The sequence below is a fragment of the Gracilinanus agilis genome, chromosome 5 (genome assembly GCF_016433145.1).
Source record: "Gracilinanus agilis isolate LMUSP501 chromosome 5, AgileGrace, whole genome shotgun sequence".
NCBI lineage: Eukaryota > Metazoa > Chordata > Mammalia > Didelphimorphia > Didelphidae > Gracilinanus > Gracilinanus agilis.
The window spans coordinates 219,388,334-219,409,914 of NC_058134.1; the positions used below are offsets into that span (position 1 = coordinate 219,388,334).

The 21,581-nt window shown below is 39.2% G+C and overlaps 1 protein-coding gene across 10 annotated transcripts in view; it reads left to right on the forward strand.

Annotated features, from left to right (window-relative positions):
* RBFOX2 (RNA binding fox-1 homolog 2) overlaps positions 1-21,581 on the forward strand; it is a 217,899-nt gene that overhangs the window by 170,405 nt on the left and 25,913 nt on the right. For 7 of the 10 annotated variants that reach the window (XM_044679984.1, XM_044679985.1, XM_044679986.1 and 4 more), the window contains exons 3-5: positions 5,791-5,937; positions 10,306-10,359; positions 19,897-19,989. In XM_044679984.1, coding sequence (XP_044535919.1) covers positions 5,791-5,937; positions 10,306-10,359; positions 19,897-19,989 — 294 coding nt within the window. The remainder of the gene's footprint in view (positions 1-5,790; positions 5,938-10,305; positions 10,360-19,896; positions 19,990-21,581) is intronic. The other 3 variants (XM_044679982.1, XM_044679980.1, XM_044679983.1) reach the window with 1 other exon arrangement.

Genomic DNA, 21,581 nt, shown 5'->3' on the forward strand with positions numbered 1-21,581 from the left:
TTGAATGCCCATACTTTCCCCTGGAAATATATAGTCAATTTTGATGGGTAGTTGATCCGTGGTTGCAGGCCCAGCTCTCTTGCCTTTCTGAATATCGTATTCCAAGCCTTGCGATCTTTTAGCGTGGATGCTGCCAGATCCTGTGTGATCCTGATTGGTGCTCCTTGATATTTGAATTGTCTCTTTCTGGCTTCTTGTAAGATTCTTTCCTTTGCTTGGAAACTCTTGAATTTGGCAATTATATTCCTGGGCGTTTTCTTTTCTTGATCGAATATTGTCTGGATTTTCTCTGTGTAAAAGTTGTCGAGTGTTAAAGGCTTCTTTTTCTTGTTGTTATTCTTTCTCTTCTGAGCTTCCTGAGACTGGGTAGCCATCATTAGCCCAGCAGCTTCTCAGGTTTATCCTCGCGCTCAGGGTCTGTCCGCAGTCTTTTGGCTCCTGAGGTCTGAGTTCTGGTTTTTTCCAAGGTCAAGCCCCCTGGTGGACCCCCTTGCTTGATCCTCTGCAGGAGGTTCCTTTACAAGTCTCAGGGCGCTGCTTCCGCAGTCGTATACCCATGTGCACTGGTTCCCCACTCAGGGTTTCCGAGCTTTAGCTCGTGGCTGTGTCTGCCTCCACCCATGCCTCCGCCTGTGCCTGTACTCTGAGCCCGAGCTCTGCGCCCTGTGTCAGCTCTCTGCGTCCTGCTCCCGCACTCAGAGTTTGTGTGCATTCTTTAGCTTTTTGGGGTCCTAAATCTTGCTGCTCTCAGGAACAGGCCCCAGAGCTGCCAATGACTCGATGGGTGCCCCAAACTTGCTCTATTTCTTTTTAGCTGGCTTCGGCGTTATAGATGTGTGTGGAGGGGTTGGGGGTGGGGTGGTTGCTCAGCCCGCGATTTAGTGAGAGCTGTTTCACCCCTTTATAGCATGGAAATGCCTCGATTCCACGTACCTTCCAGCTGTGCCCTGTTGTGGGGTTCCTCCATTCGTCTGGACTTGTTTTTATGTCCCCTTGAGGAGTTTTGTGTGTTTCGGTCAGGAGAGGTTAAGAGCTGCTTCTTACTCTGCCGCCATCTTAACCCGGAACCCCCTGATCAGATTTTTTAATTGAAAAATGAAAGGAATTCTCTAAACATTTTATACCTGGATTTTAGCAAAATACTTGAGAGCATCATTTTATCCTTTTTTAGTCAAAATGGAAAAGTTGTAAGCCATATGGTACAATTAACAGGCTTAGGAACTGTTTAAATATCCAGACTCAGAGTGGTAATTAATGGATCCACATGTATGTGTTAGGGAGAGAGGGGAAGGAGAGCTCTGGTGATGTGCTAAATAAAGCTTCCTCCCACCTTTGGCCCTGTTCTATCCCCATCAGTCAGACTTGGATAAATGGTGGGTTTCTGGGACAGATCAGTGACACAGAACAAAAAGGATAGCTGCTACTGCATTGGATAGCTTGATCTGGGACAGAAAGGTCCTAAATGGTGAAACTCTAATGGGACAGAGCTGAATAGCATTAACACATGCAGGGTCCTATACTTGTGTCAGTAGCATAAGGACTTTAGTTGGATATTGACCAGGTGGATCATAAGACAGCACAATGAAAGAACTGGAAACAATACTATTGGAGGACCAGTTGAAGGACCTTTTGGGGAATGTTTAGCCTAAAGAAGAAAAAACTCAGAAGAGGGGCATGATTGCTGTCCCCAAGTATTTGAAGGATTAAATTGATTTTATGTTACTTCAGAAGCAGAAGGCTAGTTGTCTAGAAGTTGTCATGGACTACTTTCATGACACCATTGGAGGTGTTCACTAGAGACTAGATGTCCACTTGTTAGAGATAATACTGATAATATTACTACTCAAGTAGGACCTGAAGTCCTTTCTGTTTCTTAACATTCTCTTTAAGTCTATTTTGCTGTAAGTTTAATGGCTTGTTAATTTTCAAGCCCTTTGACAATAAGAACACTGAAAAATATTGCCTATAAGTAGTTCATTTTAATTTTTGCCTCCATCTTATACTTAGCCTATTGAAAAAAAAGCTGAATTAACAGATATATTTTATCCTCTAGCATCTAGGTGGCACAATGGATAGTGCACTAGGTCTTGAGGCAGAATGACTCGTCTTCCTAAGTCCATACTGACCTCAGACACTTTTAGACTGTGTGATTCTGGGCAAGTCACTTAACCCTGTTTGCTTCAGTTTCCCTATCTATAAAATGATCTGGAGAAGGAAATGGCAAACCACCCTAGTCTGCCAAGAAAAAAACCTAAATGGGGTCATGAAGAGTCAGACATGACTGAAAAATGACCAAACAACAAATTTCATATTGCCTTGTTTTCACTCTATTGCTTTTATAACCCTTTTCCTGACCTCTCTTTCTTTCCCTACTTCTCCTTTTCCTTTCCCCTCTTATGTCTCTCCCTTTATTCTCCTTTTCTCCCTCCCTCATCCTACCCCCAGAATGACAGAGATGCCCCCAAGAATGTTGTGAAGATTAATGCTCTCCAGACTTTTTTAAAGTACCTAGAAGAGAAAATTGTTATTCACTGTGAAATGATGGAGAGAGACAGTAGAACAAGGAAGTGGTGAAGGGGTAAATGATGCACAAAAAGAATGGCATGCATCTGGTAGTCTGCATGAAATATCAGAATTTCCATTCTAAACAGATATTGAGGACAGACTCCCTCGACTCATTCTCACATTCTCTCTCTCTCTCTCTCTCTCTCTCTCTCTCTCTTCCTCTCCCCCAGTAAGGTCAAGCTTGAGTCAAATTGAGAAGGCCAATTTGGGCTCAGTTTGAAGACTTCAAGAAACCTCCTCTGCTACCTTGAGAAGCAATTTTGTTATGGAAAGACAGAGAGAGACACTCCACTGGGCTTTGCTCAGCTCTTGGGGGTAGGGCAGCCGTACATGCTTTAGCCATGTGATTTCATCAGGGTAGCCGCTGCCAATCCTCATTGCACACTTCCAGTAAACAGACTCCAGCCTCTTCTGTTTCATCTTCTGCCCAGTGAATAAATTAGGTCAAACAATTACCACAAAAGGAAAAACAAGACCTTAGGAGGTTGTTTCTTCAACCAGTGAAGTTGCCCAGCAGCTAACAATAGATTACTAGCCCCAAACCAGTCATGCCCTGGCTGATATTTTCCTGAAAATTGCTAATATCCATGTTTACAAAGACTTAAAAGCCCAAACTCTCGCATTTGTTTCTCTTCTCTGGTTGAACAGTTGTGGTAAGGTGGCCTCTAATTAGAATGAGTTGCAAGGAATTCTTTTAAGTGGGAAATCTAAGGCTCATCCAATTTATATTATTAAATTTAACACTGCCTTGCTCAGTATGCCTGATTTCTGTTTCTATTTCTGCCCAGGTCTCCAATGTTCAGTGCCTCTCATTACTGCTTTTGTTGTAATTTCATGATGTGTTTGTAGATACATTTCTTCATCTCCTTTAATAAGGCCTGAATTATAGACCTGGCATGATCATCCTTTCCTAAAAATCAGTATAGCAGCAGATTGTTTGAGAATTTGATAAATGCTAGTTAGTAAATGTCTTTAAACTTCAAAATGAGATAGGGATCCTTGCCATGCATGCAGTTATAATGGGAATCCATCAGTTGGGTGGACCTAAAAACTTTCAGGGAACCATGGAGCCTTATAACAGAAATCATCCTCCTTTGTGCTTCAGACCCCATAAGAACCAGGAACTTCACCTTAAGAACTGATATTAATGATGAAACTCTTAGGTTTACCAGGTGCCTCATGATGAATATTTTCTTTGCTAGCTGCCCACTCTGTAGAGCAGACAATGTAGGCATCCATAGATCCTTCATCTCTTCAGAAGCCAAGGGCTAATGCACAACTCATTCCTACCTTCTCATCTTGTTCAGTGTTTGTCCATGTTTCAGCATAGTTAGCAGTGCAATTATTTTTCCTTCTGTTTTTCATGTAAGGAAATGTAACAACCTTCAGAGTGGTCAGTTGGTCTGTGGTTACCCAGATGGCAAGTGGCAAAGCAGAGATGCTTTTAGAAAAGTGATATTCTGATATTTTCTTCATAGTGGATAGATTAGGAGCAAATGGTATAGTCAATAGAAGACTAGACCTCGTCAGGAAGAACTGAGTTCAAATCCAATACTTACCATGTGACCCTGGACAAGTCATTTAACCTTGGTTGGCCTTAGTTTTCTCATCTATAAAATGGGAATTATAATAGCACCTGCCTCTCAAGGTGATTGTGAGGATCAAATGAAATAAAATTTATGAAGCATTTTGCAAACCTCTAAGCACTATATAAATGTTGTTATTGCTATTAAATGAACCAATCTGGTCTGTGACCTTTTTCTTTTTTAAAAAGTGATCTAGGCAGCAAAGAAAGCAGTTAAAGCTAATAAATAAATTCTAGAAATAACTGTTGTGATGATGTGTGGTGGAAAAATCAATGTACTCCATTGCTGATTCAGACACAAATGTTCTAGGTTTCATGACACATAAAGGCAATTAGTCTATAAAAAACAAGCCTTGAGAACTCTTATCTTTTTCCTTTATAGCCATACTTTTTCATGTTTATAGACATATCTACTCAAAGTTCAGGAAGTTATGTTTGGTGTTTTTAGGTTTGAATGAAAAGATAATTTTCAAACAGATGAGAAAAGAGCTTGGGGCAAATTTGAATGCATTTTCTTGGAAATAGATTGAATTGCATCTTGAGCTACTTAATGCTGTTTTTGTTATTTGGTTTCCTGTCTGAATGGATTTTGCTCTGTTTAGTCTATACTATCCTTAATTTGATGATTGAAAATCTGATATTTTTGCCCAATGGAATTTTATAATTCTTCCTCTGCAGTGCTGTTATTTTTTTAATCCAAACTAACCGTGTTTATTTGTGCCATCTGCATGGTCTGAATGGGACAAAATAGAAAGCCACCATCATTTAGTTGGATGCCATGAAATTCTACTGAATGTGTTCTTAGTGCATTCCAGATAGTCTTAAAGTTTAAAGGTTTAACACCTTTTTAAGATGTTATTCTCTTCCTGAGCCAAAAAGGTCTATAGCTCTTCTGAGTTTGTTCAAGTGGGAAGAATCCCTTTTATATCACACAGAAGACCTAGAACAAATATGAGAAGCTGGGGGGGGGGGGATTTTTTTTTTAGTTTCTAATATGGACCCAAGAAAGGCAGGTAGAAATGCAAGTCCCTTAAATAAAGCAAATGAATCATTTTAGAGATAATATGGTCTTGAAAAGAGAGAACAAGCTTGGGAAAAGAATATGATGGCCATTATGATCAAGGGATGGTACTTATCTCCAAGTGGTACTGTGATATTCAGAAAAAATAAGAAGACATAAGGTTTTCTCATCAGTTAAAACTTTTTTGAAGATGATGATGTTGTCGTTGTTGTTGATGATGATGATGATGATGTTTTGTCTCTCAGAATGAAAAGTATTAGCCATAGTTTTTACTCACGGTATTGACTCATGTTCCAAGAGTAAATTGTTGGGGCGACTAGGTGGCTAGAATACCAGACATAGAGTCAAAAGAACCTGAGTTCAGATCTGGCCTCAAGATACTTCCTAGCTGTGTGACCCTGGGCAAGTCACTTAACCCCCAGGGCCTAGCCCTGACCACTCTTCTGTCTTGGAACTGATACTTAGTATCCCTTCTAAGAAAGGAGGTAAGAGTTTGTTTGTTTGTTTGTTTGTGTTAAAGAATAAGTTATAGTTGGGTCCAGACCTTTAATTACCATCCTTATGTTTATAAAGAGGTGGTATTTTTTTCAGCCCATGTCTCCTGTTTCTCTTATTTCAGCAGACAGAAGGAGGGGCACAGACAGACGGACAGCAGTCACAGACACAGAATAGTGAGAATACTGAGAGTAAATCCACCCCTAAACGGTTGCATGTCTCCAATATCCCCTTCCGATTCCGTGACCCTGATCTCCGACAGATGTTTGGGGTAAGTCTGGTATATGTGCTTAATAAATGCCTATTGAATCTAAAATTGGATCTAAAGCCATTTTAAAAGACATTACAGGGGGCAGCTGGGTAGTTCAGTGGATTGAGAGTCAGGCCTAGAGATGGGAGGTCCTGGGTTCAAATCTGGCCTCAGACACTTCCCAGTTGTGTGACCTTGGGCAAGTCACTTAAAACCCATTGCCTACCCTTACCACTCTTCTGCCTTGGAGCCAATACACAGTATTGACTCCAAGAGAGAAGGTAAGGGTTTTTATTTTAAAAAAAAAAAAAGATATTACAGTGGACATATAAATCACCCCAAGAGTATGCACCTCACCAGAACATTGGTGTGGTGAGATGGCCTTGCAAACAGAGACTGAAAAAGATCTTTATGCTTCAAAAGATTTTCATCAGCTTAAAAAACCTACATTAGAGAATCCTTTAAGGACTCCACTGTCCAAGTGATTCTGTTATTTGAAATGAATCTGCGGTGTCTTTTTGAAAATGAAGTACAGAAGAAACAAATATTTCCTAGTAACTTCCCTCTCTGCTGCCTAAAGGTTGTCATCAATTTCACAGGACATGCAGGAAATAAATAAGGTATCCACTTTCCTGTTGCAAAGTCATCCTCTCTTTGGATTACATCTCTTGATAAGAAAAGCTAGTGGGGTCAATAATATAGGAAGACTAAGTCACCTCTGTGACTAACTAGCAAGGTCTTAGATCTCCAATGGAAAACAGTTCCCACCAATCCGACCTCATAGGAGCCTGCCATTCACAATTCAGCCTGGCCAAACAGTTATCTTTTTATAAAAGAAAGTGATTATTTATTTCTATGCTGCATACAAAATGAGAATGAACTGAAGCAGATCTTAATATAGAGTAAGTAGGGTTGGAATCCAGAATGGAAGATTTTATTGTAGTAGGAATCACTTTTAAAAAGTGAAAAGATTCAATATTTTTCTTTTTCATCAAATCCATCATCTGTAATGTTCTAAGATCTGAGGAGCAGTCTGATAGTGTAGTATAGAATTTTAAACAGTTTCTTAAGGGAAAATCTTTAAGAATCACAACCAGAAAGATGATGAAGGGAGCCTTTTGTGGTCATGTTGGTGCCCCTTTCAAGCCCACAGAACTCTGGACCTTTGAATAACATTGTTCACAATGTGAAGGGAGTAAGGAAGGGACTCTTCTCAATAAATCTTAGTCTACATTATACTGTGTATATGGTGGTGGGCAGAGAAAGGTGATGCCCAGTGCTTCAGGCTCCTTAGGTAAGGAACTGCCTTTAGCTATGGGAGTTTTTGCTTGCTCTGCTTGGGTCCGTATATGTACACATAGTTTCTGCCTCTGACTTAGTTACCTTGAAGGAAGCAGAGAAGATTGCCTCTACTTTTTCATCTGTGGTCTAACTTCTTGGCTTAGGTAACAAAAGTTTCCCTCTCCTTCCCTTCACCTCCCACTCCTCAAAGCCCTGAATTCTGTGAGTTCATATTTATGAATGAATTCTGTAGAAAGATCTTTTATCTGGCATGGTGAAGGCAGCATATTGTGTTCAGAACTTTGGAAGACTAGATTCCTGTCTACAAGGGAGCTTAAATTTAAATGACCTTACTATGGGAACTTTGATAAATTTTAACTTCTCTTGGTTTCCATGTTTTTATCTATACAATGAGGGTACTCCCCCACAACATTCTTTCTTATTCTAAAATCTTATGGTCCAATTTTGATTTTCAATTTCTGTTGGCAATATGAGATTATTTAAATTAATGTTTTCCACTAGGATGACTAGGAGACCATTTAATGATCCAGATGAAAAGAGAGAATTCATTAGATGTATCTCTGGCAGTTCTGGTCTGCTTAGTTTAGCCACTTGGCCAGAAAAAAGATAAACTCCCTTGGCACCATGGCATTGAGTTTACCTTTTATTGCTTGTCATTTCCCAAAAGTTGTGAGAATCTCTCAATTTGTTGGAAAAACCTTCAGCCAAGGAGTTTCTCGCTTTCCTCCTACTAGTGTTATTTCCTTCTGATCCTATTCAAAAAGCCAAGAACAAGAATATAAATCTATGATGCCACTGACCAAACCATTTGACTGAAATGAATCCTCAGTTTACTGAAAAGAGGCTTGAGTAGAACAGCATAAATTAGAAGACTCTTCCTTAAGTTCCTTTGCCATGTGGGTATTGGTTTTCTTCACTACCAGCTAAACGCTAGAAAATACATTCCTGAAACTTTTCCTGAGAAGCACTCACAGGAGAAAAAAGTTCTCCAAGAGCTGCATAGGAACCTGAAGGTTGTCTGTCTCATACCCAGCAGAGCAGAGAATAACAGGGTTTAGAATTGTAAGAGAAATCAGAGATCATCTGTTCTACCCTCCCCCAAAGACCTCATCCAGGGCCACCCAGGTAGACAAGCTTGTTTGGATTAACCAGGACTTCTGTCTCCAATGCCAAGGCTTTTTCTAGTGTATCTACCACTGTACTATTTCAGAGCAGAGATGGCTTTTGTATATAAGTCAGTGATTTCTAACAAATGAAGGAATTAATCCTTAGGACAAAGGTTTTTTAAAATCTAGAATATGAGCAATTTTGTAACCAGATGCCATTTCCCTAAAAGGTTCTAGAATCCTACAATCTCTAGGTTATTTAGTTCAGTATCTTTTTTCTAGACAAGACTGAACAACAAGAAAAAAAGTAGTTGTCTAGAACTGTATCAATATAATGTTTCCCCCAAACAGCCTAGAGAGGTTGCTGGTGCAAATATTATTCTCCCTATTTTACGAAGATGAGAAAATGGTGACTGGTTCTTTGACTGGCCCAAGTCACATAGCTAATCCATATCAGAATGTAAATGCAGACTCTGTGTCTGCTTGGTCTTTCCACTCAGCTGGTGCCCTATTCCTTCTGCACTAACCATCATTTAGATCTTTTTTATCTAAACTGCTTTAACATTGAGCCTCATTAGCCCTAATTCTGGGGTTTTGGTAGAGATTTAAAAGAAAAAGTTCAAGCTGTGAACTATCTAGAGACTGGTTCATCCCTCCTCCATTGTCGTATTTTTATCTTTTCCCTCATTTTGGTTGGTTTTGTCTGTACCCTTCCAGTACTAAGTAGGAACTAACTAGCTTTGCTTCTGATGGAAGGATTATTGCTTCCTATAAAGTATGTCCCTAATATAGCCCTGTCTTTAGCTTTTCTGTTTCAGGAGTGCTTTGCTGGCTTGGCTTCAATTTGATGGTCACTCTGATCTTCAAGCCATATTTTTCCCCAAATATATACAGTCATTCCTTACCTTTAATTTTTAAATTAGTCATTCTTATATATTGGCTTCTTTACACTCACTCTTTTTAGACATTTTGTTTTTGATGGGTTATTTTTTTAAGTTGTCCAAGTCATTCTGATTTTTCCATCTTCTCATCTAACCCCCCAAAGACTCAATGCTGCCCAAAGATTCAGTGAGCATTCCATCAATCCCATTCATTCAGGTCATTGATTAAATGCACTAGTTTACATTATATTCCCTAGTAATACAAACTAGACTTTGGGTGTGATATTTTAGCCATTCATGCAGTTTCCAAGAGATTGATGTAGACTTCATATCCCAAACTTATCCAAGTTCATTACTCCACATTTTTCTTAAGTCTTTTTTTCCTTAGAACTAAGCTTTTTGATATGAACCATAATATATAGAAGAGATTTTTTAAAAAAATATTCAACTCTGTGTGACTGGAAAGTCTGAGGAAGAAGCCAAACTCAGATTTTAATTTTACAGTAATAGATTTAAATTCAGTCTGTCATTCTGAGATCTCCATGTGAACAACTATGGCCTGAAAGGGTTCTTAACTGCATCTGGATGGATCCATTTTCAGAAAAAACAACACATAGTACTCTTAAACTATATATTCACAAAAATTCAAGACTTATTAACATTGTCAAGACTGAAAGCAAGAGCAGAATTTATTAGGTTCCTTAGAATGCTTGATGTTAAAAGGCCCCAGGTAGATAGCAGTATGAGGGAACAGTAAGAAGATATTTCCAGGTCTGATTTATTAGATGGGTCCAGGAATGCAGAAACTGTGCCATAATTTTTGTATTCCTTTAAATGCCTTGCCCACTAAAGGCATTCAATAATTATTTTTGGAGCAAATGATTTGTAAGAGGGATATTCTCCTTAAGACATTGTCATCAATGAAAGTTAAAGGTGGTTTGGGGAAGGGAGAAAAGAGAATTAAACAGAGAAAAAGTCAGACCTAACAAAAGGCAAAAAAGTTAAATTATGAAAATTGAAATTCTTCTTCCTGAACCAAGAAGAACACTTTCAAGTTTGACGATCAGGACTAAGTATGTTCTTTTTTTCAATCTCTGCAGCAGTTTGGCAAAATCCTTGATGTAGAAATAATCTTTAATGAACGCGGCTCCAAGGTAAGTCCTGTTTCAGTGTTCATGGCCCTTGTTGTTACAGTAATTAAATTACTTTTTAGAGATTAGTAGGAACAGATATGTTTGAAAAATACACATTATTTTCTGCACTTTTAAATAAGTCTATAAAGCCTGAATAGTTCAGGGCATATGTCCCAAGTTTCTGTGGAAGTCAGAGTGGAAAGTAGGAAGTCATCTGTTGTTAAACTTGCATGTGTATCTTAAACTTCTGTCTCAGAAGATGGTTGGAAACAGAGACTCAAAGACCTTGTTTGCCTTTTAGAAACATCCTTGTCCTTTTTGTCACTGAGTGCCCCTGTTTTAGTAACACGAATTGCTACCTTTCTCTGGCAACAGATTTTTGGCCACAATAAACCGTAAAGACTTCTATGGTCTTTATAGTTTGCTTTGGTCAAATATATGTTGCTTTATGACCCACTTGATGATGAACCTTTTAGCATAGAGCTAGGCTAGACTGTAGACAGATTTTAGATATCAAGCCTGTCCAACCCAGGAGCACTGCTTGTCCTCTATGGACATCTATGGAAAACCAGGGTCATTAATCCTTATATCCTCACTGACCTTTGGCCTTTGGGAATACTAATATTGCCCTTGTGTAATTGATTCCCCTTCATCTTTTAAGCAAATTTAGTAACATAACAAACAGCAGCTAAGTGGCACAGTGTATTGAGTGCTAGGCTTAGAATCAGGAAGACTTAAATTCAAATCTGGTCTCAGATATTTACTAGCAGTATGACCTTGGGCAAGTGAATTTAGCCCTGTTAGCCTCAGCTTCCTCATCTGTCAAATGAAGTGGGGAAGAAAATGGCAAACTACTCCAATATTTTTCCCAAGAAAACTCCAAATAGGCTCATAAAGAGTTGGACATAATTGAAAAAGACATAGCAATGAACAGGTTTTCTTGGCCTTAATTAAAGCAAGCCACAGTGGCCCACATTTTCACTAGGAACTGATTCATTTCCATCTTTCAGATATTATAGAAGGAAGCTCTACCCACCAGGCGGCCCCAGGATAAATGTCCCTCCATTCCCAAAGGCAAGGACAGGTGATGGGTTTTCATCAAAATTCACAGTGCAGAATTTAACAACAGATTTGATTCCTCCTAAGGAAATTCAGAATGAGACCTGCAACCAAGCAGGCAAAAAGAATTCTAATCAAGGAATATTTGGCTTCACTGATACTAAGTTTAATACTTTAATTACAGTAAGCATTTCCTGAATTCCACCAACTTATTTAGCCTCTTCAGTACTAGCCTTGTGTGATTTTAAAAGTATGCTTTTACAAAAATGAAAGGGAAAACATTAGATGGATAATTTTTTTACTGTATCAAATAAGTGTTATAATTTAATAGGAACAGTCTTTTGTGTAGTTTAATGCTTTTCCTGTTGGCAGATAAAATTTATCCCACTTGGCCTGGCTAAATTGGTCCATTTTACTTTGCTTTCTTCAATTCTCCTGATCTATACACCTAGATTTATTAGCAGAGCTGAAGCACAAACCATTTTGGTGGGTTCCTTAAGCAAAGCATGAAACCTGTGCCTGCCCTCAATGCATTTGAACATTGTACTCTGCTCTGTCCCTCTGGGGCACATACTATGATGAATGGTCACTGTAGTACATGCCAGTTGCCATATCCCAAGATAAATACTTTGCCATGGAAGATAGAATTTTCTTGGACTAAAAATGGGATCTTTTTAAAGAATAATATGAAAATGTATCCCTCCCTCCCATGTAACACACCGTAGTCAATCACCAGCCTTGCCAATGTTAGTCCAGGCTCTACTTGTTGACCTAATTTTCATTCAGTCATTTCTGCTCAAATTGGCAAGAGTATTTGGCTGCAGCCAAATGTCATCACTCCTGAAGGTGATCAGAAAAGAAAAAGAAGGCCAGTTGGACTATCATCTGAGGAGTGAGTGTATTTACCTCCCATTCCCCATTCCTATCTGCATGGTCCTTGATGCAGTTTCAGCCTCTACCTAGGATAGTTCGGCCTCCGATCCTATGTGTGTGTCCTGCCTACCCCCATTTCTTCTGCCTTCCACATCTATCTCCATTTCCCCCCTATTTGAGTACTTCTGATCCTGTCATTAACCATAGTCCAGGCAGTTTCAAGTACTTTCAAAACCATATGCACCTTTGCTTCCTTGCATAAGACATATCTGCTCTGAGGACTTCAAAGGAAGTGTGTCTTAAAAGTATTGAATTGTGAATGTAAGCCTTTGTTTTCACTTTGTAAGAAGGTAATTATGCTCTAAGCATCTGGTTTTCAGTTAAAACAAACCAAAAAAGATTTGCTGCTTCTAGCCCTCCTGAATTTTCCCCAGGAATTTCCTTGGTAAGTATTTTTAAAGGGAACGTGACTCAGAGATCTTTGCACATAGTATCTCTGCTCCTGTGTTTCCCATTTGCTTGTTGTCCATTTCTCAGCAACAAGCAGCTGCAAAACTGATGCTGGGGGCTCCGAGGGGAGCAGCCGCATCTGAGATAAGTGCCAGCAGAGCGTGGTTGTGTGAGGTACCTCCATCCTGAGCCTGTACCCAAAGGAGCAGCTTGGCCAGGCTTTTGCTTTAAGTACATGCTTCGTGATACTCCTCACTATTGTATGGAAACCGGAAGCCCTATGTGATTTAATGAGATGCAGGTGCTCTAGGCACTGAGGATCTGCTCTTTAGTGGGAAAATAAGTTAATGAAATTCTTATGAAGCAAAGGAAATGAATCTTTCTTATGGCTTCTTTTTCTCACTTTCCGGGGTGTTCACTCCACCAAAACATGGTAAATTCACCTGATGGAATTTCCACTGCCCTGTAACTTTCTTTCTAAACTAATAATAGAAACTTTTTCTTTCTCTCTCTCTCTCTTTTGGAGGAGTCCAAAGCCAAGTCCTGCTGCTGTCAGCTTTGTCCTGTGCTTTTCACTTCCCCTTTCTTCTTCCCTGAGTTCCTAAAGGATATACCTTGTATTTGGGGAAACAAATGCTTTTTTAAAGCATAACACTAAGCCCAAAAAAAAAGCCCTGATCTGCCTTCCAGCACTGATAGGAAATCCATCCATGGGTTCAGTGCGTGGCTCTTTGTCCTTTCTTAACTAAAGTGTCTAAAGTTCTTGGCTGAAATGGGCCCCTGAAATTGCTCTGAGGAGGGTGATAGAGGTCAATTGGAATATCAAAACACTGGAATCCTTTCTTTAGGGGTCACCTGAGATAAGCTGATGACCTTTTTCTCTCAGTCCTTGAGCCAGATTTCTCATTATAATAAATGATCTTTTTAAATGTTGGTAAGATATTTGACTTAGTGCAGACTTAGCATATAAGATGAACTTGTGGTTTGGAAGAGACTTTTAAAAAAAGGGAAACTCTTAGTGGAATGATATTTTTTAATAAATCAGTCACTCATTCTGCAGGAGAGTTCATCTTTAAAAAATGACCATCCAGATTTTCCTACAGTGGGAATAGGAAAAGTAGTTATGAGCTCTATTGCTGAGTCAATATATCTATAAAACTGTGTAAGCTGAAAAGATAGGAATTGCTCTGCCTCCAAGAGATATCTCTTGGTCTTGTCCTGATGTCATTGACTCACAAAATTTGGGGATTTTAAAAAATTATATTATTGGCCAGTTTTTTTCCTAACTCATGTTTCAAAGGGACCTTAGGGACCATCTTGTCCAACTTCTTTTTATAGATAAGGAAATTAAAGCCCAGAGCAATAACTTGATTTGCTCAGAGTCACATAGGTAACAGTTAGCAGAGCCAGGATTTTGTCTCCTGAATCCTCTGCCTCAGTCCTGCACTGCATCTACACCCCTGTGCTACGTGCCACTAATCTGTTGGAAAGCATACAGGAATATCTATAGCCTCCTGATTTTTCAATTTTTTCAACTTGCCTATAGAAGGGTGATTTTATTTTCCCTGCACATAGAGGGTTTTTGATTGTTTCTAAGGAAATTTATTTTCCTTTCTCCTTTTGCCTTGAGAGTTCTAAATTTTATCTAGATTATTTTAGATGGCCTTGTTACTCTTTTGGCCTATCATTTTATATCCTGTTCCTCATCATTTGTTCCTTATCACCCTCCCTCCCTGGGGAAAAAAAAAAAGAAATGGTACTGTGTAATTTTCTCAGACTAATTAAAACAAGGCAGAATATCCTTCCATCTTTTTTAAAACATACATTAAGAGTAAGATGAGAAATGATATCCTTGCCAAGAAAGCTGGTGATACATGAATTGTTTTCCTTGATAAATGTCTCACAGATAGAATGAGGAATGTAACTAGATATTTATCTCTGTAAATTTAAAATGACACTTCTTATTTTTTTTAATTGACCCTCGCTTTGGGCAGATATATATCCTTTAAAGCCTCACTATAATGAAATGTCATACAATTAAGACAATCATTGTGGGAGTCATTTGGGAAAAAATGACTTTTTATGGGGGTGGGGAATCTTAGAAACTGAGAAGGACCTAAGGGATTAGCTGGGCCAGTCTCCTGTCCAGCCTCTATTTGAGCACCTTCAGTAACAGAGAGCTTACCACTTTTCAAGGCAGCTTTGTTGAAAGGCTTACTTATAAGAAAGCTATTCCTTATTTTAAGTTGTTTCCTTTTTGTCATTATTATCTATTGGCCTTATTTCTGCTCTCTGGAGTCACAGAATGAGTTTACTCTTACGTGATCACCCTTCATATATTCCAGAATATACACTTGCCTTTCCCTTCTTGAACTACGTAGCCTGAGTTAGTTTCCATATTTACTATTCTACCATTCTACTAAACTTCCTGGATAACATTTCAGTCAGTTAGAGACCCCTTAAAACTCTAGTGAGTGCTCTAGCTGTGGCTAATAATTCCTTTGAGAAATATGAGAAAATAATAAAAATTTTAGAAAATAGTGGTTAGCCACCGAATGCAAGATAGCTTATAATATTCCTAAGACCACCTCTTCTCTCATCACTGTTAGGAAGAAATGGAAGCATTGTTTGCACTAGAATTATGTGCATGGTATTGGATAATCAAGTTGACCATTAAGAAATGCACAGTTTATTCTTCTTGGTTTATATTAATGCTTGGAGCAATTAAAGCAATATTGTCCTTGTCCCTGAAAATCTGAAATGACCTTTCTGTTCCTTCCTCTGAAAGATTCAAAACTGATTGAAAATTGGGAAACTAACTCTTGGGGTAACAGAAATTCTGCTTAGGAGGGCTGAGCCCACTTCTGTTAGTATAAGCTCATCACTTATCTCAGGTGAATTCTTCCAGATACTGCTGGGAGAGGGTGGCGGCAGGAGCCTCAGACCCCAAGTCTCAGGAGCAAATTATATTGGTGCTGGAGTTGCCTGGCTGTTTCCCTGGGGCTTTGAACCTTGATTGACAGCAAAGGGAATTTAATTTTGAAATATGTGCAAGATGGATTTTTGAATGTCATAGCAAATAAGGCTTGGTATTTAGCATCTTGGGATAAATAATGCTGTAGAGGCGAATGTTTTTTCACTCTGCTTAAAACTGAGTTAACAATGCATGGATTTTAAGAGGGCTTAGTTTACTTTCCTTTTGTTTTCATTTTCTGGGTTTGGGGCTTTCTGTTTTACTTTGATTTGGTTTTTGTTTTGTTTATTTTATTTTATTTTTTAATTTCTGTGTTCTGGCCATACCCAGGAGAACCGTCTGCTTTTGATTTCTCCCTTAAAAGTTACATGGTAAATTTTCTTTCTCATTCTTCAGAGATGGAAACATTCAAAGATTATCTCAATATATTTATCTACATTTTTTTTCTTTTTACACTGCTCATCCTGTTGCTTGTTATTTATTGCAGAGTCGGAGGCCAGACTAAAAGGGTAACAGTTACTCGGCTCTCCAAGCACCTTTTATTGGAAAGGGTGCCAGGATATGGGGCAAAAATGGCTACAAGCAATATACTGGACAAATAAAAACCTTTTCTAGAAGACCCAGGTCAACGACAGCACTACTGGTTAATAGAATCCATAGCAACTCAGTCTTATAATATTACATTTACATTTTTATAAAATGAATCACCAAGGGAACCATCTAAAATGATTATCCCTTTCTTCCTTAATCTACTGTTCCTTTTCTAGGTACCCCTAACATAGGCCCACTCTTGTAGCATGCCAGCTTCTTAAGCCTCTCTTTATTAGAACAAAGACTGTCTGGAGTGTTGGTATCAATAAAGAGGATTTGTTTATATAAATAAATATAAGATGATGTCTTTGATAGCCCAGGCCCTAATACAATAGTTATCTTCATCAATATTTTCTGCACAACATAGATACTTCTCTTCATAAAGCATTTTTAAGTGATTTAAGGATGAAGGTGGCCTCCAAGCCTTGAAAATGTGATGATTGTGGAGATGTTAAGTGAGCCAACCTAAATGATAGAATTTGATATTTACTAACTCAGTTTCCAATGTTTAAAAAACATTTAATGTAGTTTGTGTGATGCCAATGCTCATTCTTTTGGATGCAGATGGAGTCTCCCAACGGCTCTGGGACAGAAAAGGAGCCTTTTAGGGATCCCCAAAATATGAGAAAAGAAACTGAAGATTGAAAGAAGCTTGTAGGATTTCAGAGAAATGGATTCTCCTTCTAGTTCCCACTCTAATGGCTGGGTGACTTCACTTCTTTTGGCTTGTAAAGTGGGGCAGTGTCTATGTTCTTTCCCTCCAAAAGCTACTGGGAGGTCAGAATGAGTGTTTTCTATGAGGGTGTCAGAAACAATTCTGAAAAGAGGGCTTGAAATAAGCCCAAAGGGGCTTTCCTTCCTACTTCCATAGTCTCTGCCTTGCTACTTTCCACCAGTGTAGGTCATAGTTCTGATAGGACTTAAGTAGAAAGTGTCACAGAGTTACAATGATCAAAAGATATCCTTCATCCCAAGTCTAACTCTGGGATAAACCTCTCTGAACTCAGGATGGATTGCTAGCCAATGCTTTTAACAGCCAGAGTGGGCCCTACCAAAATCTGTACCCCACTACTATAGTCTTTGTCACTCCTGCTCCCAAATAAGACTTTTCAGGAGAATTTCTATTGTTACAATTTTAAATTATGAGTTATGGAATTCCAGACACGTTGTGATCTATAGTAATGATAATGACAAGAAGATTATGGCATTATAGAATCACAGACCCAAATAGGGCCTTCTTCGAAAGTGCTGGAAGAACCTCACTATTGTTAGTGAGTGGCTTTCCTCCGAGTCCCTTTGGAAGGTTCTTTATTCCCAAGACATTGGCCCACTCTGGTGATAAATAATCTGACCTCTTCATTTCTGTAGTAAAAGCTTGTTCAGATAACTGTGGAACAGGCGAATTCATTTGTGAATTGCCCTGACACACTTTGGGGTGGGAATTTGAGTTTGAAATTCCATCCGTGTTTATACTTTAAAGCAGTTTGCAAACTTACCTCAAAAAAAAAAAAAAGTACTGAGCACAGCTGTTCTCTATATAACTCTGCCCCTTCCTTTGCATTATGCCTAGAGCAGGGGTCGGCAACATATGGCTCTTTCCTCAGGAGCCATAAAGTCCATTTTTTTTTTCAGGTGCTGTTACAGGAGCGCGCACTGTGAGCACTGTACGGCTCTCATGAAATTACATTTTAAAAAATGTGGCGTTTGTGGCTCTCATGGCCAAAAAGGTTGCCGACCCCTGGCCTAGAGCATCCTGGTTTTCTTAAATTAAATCAGGTTAGTTTCATAATCCTAAGAGTTCTTTGTGGTGGGGCTTGTTCATTTAAAAAAAAAAAAATTTCATTAAGGTAGTTCTCCTTGGTTCTCAAAGTGGTTTATCATTTCTGAGAAGGATTTGATTACCCATGTATACTACTGACCATTTCAGTTCAGAAAATGTATGGCCTATCTAGGGGTTCTGGAATGAGAGAAGATAAAATCAGCAAACATAAAATGCTCCTGGTAGCCCAAGATCGGGAAAAGATTCAAAGAATACCAGGGAGTACAGTGTGGCTGTTGTTGATACAAAATGATAGCTTTTCTTGGGAAATCCTAAAACTCCACCACAAAGCAGAAATAGACAGACAGATGATAAAGATTTCTGGATCTTTGCAATATAGGGAAGGACCAAGCTGTCAGAAGAAAGTTACTCCAAAGACAGCTAGGTGGCTCAGTGGATTGAGAGCCAGACCTGGAGATGGGAGGTCCTGGACTCAAATCTGGCCTCAGATACTTCCCTGGGCAAATCACTTAACCCCCATTCTCTAGTTCTTACTGACACGGTCAATTCTCAGAGAGAAGGTAAAAGTTTTATTTTAAAAAAAAAGAAACAAACACTGGTATCATGACAACTAATAATTTGCCATAAGATATGACCAATGGCACCACTGAGGCCTTATGACTTCTTTGACCCCATTATTCTGCCTTGAACCATCTATGGATGGATTGCTACTCTACTTGAGGCATAACATGAAGAGAATCCACAGGGAGCCCAAACATATGACTTCCTTCTAGGCAGTTGGGTCATGCGGAGCATATTGGGCAGGGGTTGCCTTCATTTCCTCATGGGTGTGATGCACTCCTGATGACTTCCAGTGGTTAGGCATCTGCCTTGTTTTTTAGGCAGATGACCATTTGGAGAAGCTTGAGTGTCCTCTAGGCCACCCAGTGCATTGTTCCTTTTGAATTCTAAGACACTGACATCACTGAACTGATTTCATGTTCCTATCACCTTCTAACTCATCTTTGTTTTCTTCTGAAACAGTACTGGTAAGTTTGCCACTATGTCACAAGGACCACAGGTTCATAGTAGAGGCAGCTTCTGTCTTATTGTTCACATGAGCCAAGTTTCACGAAGACCTCCATCATGGTGGTCATCTCATGATGCTATCCTTCCATGAAAAGATGTCACTTTTCTTTCCGGTCTGTCCTTTGCTATCCAGGAAGTCACCCTTTAAGATGTAATTCAGTATCCTTAGTTTTCTATGGAAAATAAAAGGGCTTTTTATTAGGAGCAAGTCAGAACTCAGATCAGATGATAGGACAATACACATGGGAACCTCTAGGTTTTGAATGCAAGATCCCAGGAAGCCCTTGCAGATGCCTAGTCTTAAAATTATTCAAAACTATAGGTACTTCTTAGTGCCACATGAAGCTTGTATTATTGGTCATCAAAGTAGGAAGAGAGGAGAGTGGAATAGCAGCATTGGTGGGGCACTACACTGATATCACCTTATTTTAAATTACCTTTTACTAGTATGACCCGAGTAACTTTGTAACTTCATTTTAGTCTGGCCTCAATTGCTTTATGTTTTATTTTATTATTACTGTTATTTATATTATTATTATTATTGTTGTTATTACTATTGTTCTGATTATAATTCCTTATTCTTTTATTGGATTTAATTTCCTTTTATGAAACATGCATGAACCGAAGATGTGACTCTAGGAGAGTATTGCTGAGTTGTGCTGATGTCAATTTCATACTGTGATATTTTTTCTCTATTTACCTAGAGATCAGTACTTCAATATAACGATGTGCATGTTTTCCCCCCTTCTCCCGCTGCATGCAGGGATTCGGGTTCGTAACTTTCGAGAATAGTGCTGATGCAGACAGGGCCAGGGAGAAATTACACGGCACCGTGGTAGAGGGCCGTAAAATCGAGGTGCATGTCTTCAATAATTCAATTTCTTCTTTCTATTCTTTTTATTTCTTTTTTGTGTCTTGCCTCCCTTATTTCACATTTGGAACCCTGTCTCGTGTGTGTGTGTGTGCGTGTGTGTGTTTGTGTCTCTATGTCTATCACCTTCCTGCACTGACATGTATAAAAGTGACACCCCTACACCTCCCAAAATTTTTGGTTGTTTGGGGATTTTAAGTTTACATTTTGTTTTTGTTTTTTTGGTTTCTTTTCCCCCTTCTCCAAAATTTTCACCCTTCTGCTGTCTTGATTTTCCTTTGCTTCAGTTTGCGAGGCTCCGAATTTCTGATATCAGACCTGAACAAAACTAACTGGAAAAAATTACTATCCAATTTCTAACTCTGTGTCCTAGAATGAAGCAGGGTGCCAGCCAGTATCCTCTCTCTCCTTAGAGGCCAGTTCTCCTCCATATGAGTGTGAGGTGCTAGAAAGGGGGAAGAGATTGTTTTTGATAAGAGTTTGCTTGGGGGTTGGGGGTAGGGGTATGGTTAAGGGAAGAAGGACCAAGCTCACAATGGGCTTCTAAAAAAATTACTTCACCAGTCTGCTTAAAAATCAGAGATTTCAACAATTCTGAAAATTATTGAGAAAACCCTGAAATCCAAGCTTTGACTGGGGCCAGCTAATAAAGGACTGTTGTTATTGAGGCCACCACCTGGTGCTCACTTAGCTTTTCTTTTACACCGTGGTGAAGGTTAACTGGCCCTTTCTCCCCTGCCCGCCTCTAAAAAGGAAAAAAAAAGTATTAAATATAAAAGCCGCTGTTTTGAGTAAGATGTCTGCATATTTTGCTTTTTTTTTTTTATTTCCTTTTTCAATGGTTTAGCGTTTAGGGCCCTTCACTTGACTCACTCTTTCCATGGTAACTATACACAAAGCTGGCGATGGTACAAGTTGGCGGTAAGTGAAATAAAAGCGCTAGAGAAGAAGCTTAAAAAAACCAATTTAATTACAAAACAATTAAATAAGAAAGAAAAATCCATCTGCCATCTCACATTAACACTACAAAATGTGATTTGACTTGTTGTTTCCCCCCTCCTTTTCCCTTTCCCCCTTTTATTTTCAATGCTGTTGAGTAATGCCGCCTGGATTTTGGATGTCCATATCGTTTTGTAGCAGTCTGAGCTGTTTGATTACTGACTTCATGGTGATTTTCCCCTGCACATCTTACTCAGAGTTACTGAACTCCAGTTTGGCTGGTTTTATTAATGCACCCTCACCTCCTTTCCCTCTTTCTTGCTCTCTACCAAGTCTGTGGCTCTGAGTGTCCTTTTGTTCCCTTCCCATCTTCTTGTCTTCTCTGGAGCCCTCAGCTCTCTCCTGCTTTTCTTACCATCTCCTCCTTTCCCTTTTCCTCTCTTATCTTTTCCTGCCTTGCCTTTGGGATTCTTTCTCTCCTCTCTGGCCCCCTCCTTCTCTGTCCTTCTTCAGACTTCTCTCATTGCTCTTCTTCCTTGTCTTTACTGATCCCTTTACCTTCACTCTAGTGTCTGTCTGTCTGTCTCTGTTGCTTTCTCTCTCTCTCTCTCTCTCTCTCTCTCTCTCTCTCTCTCTCT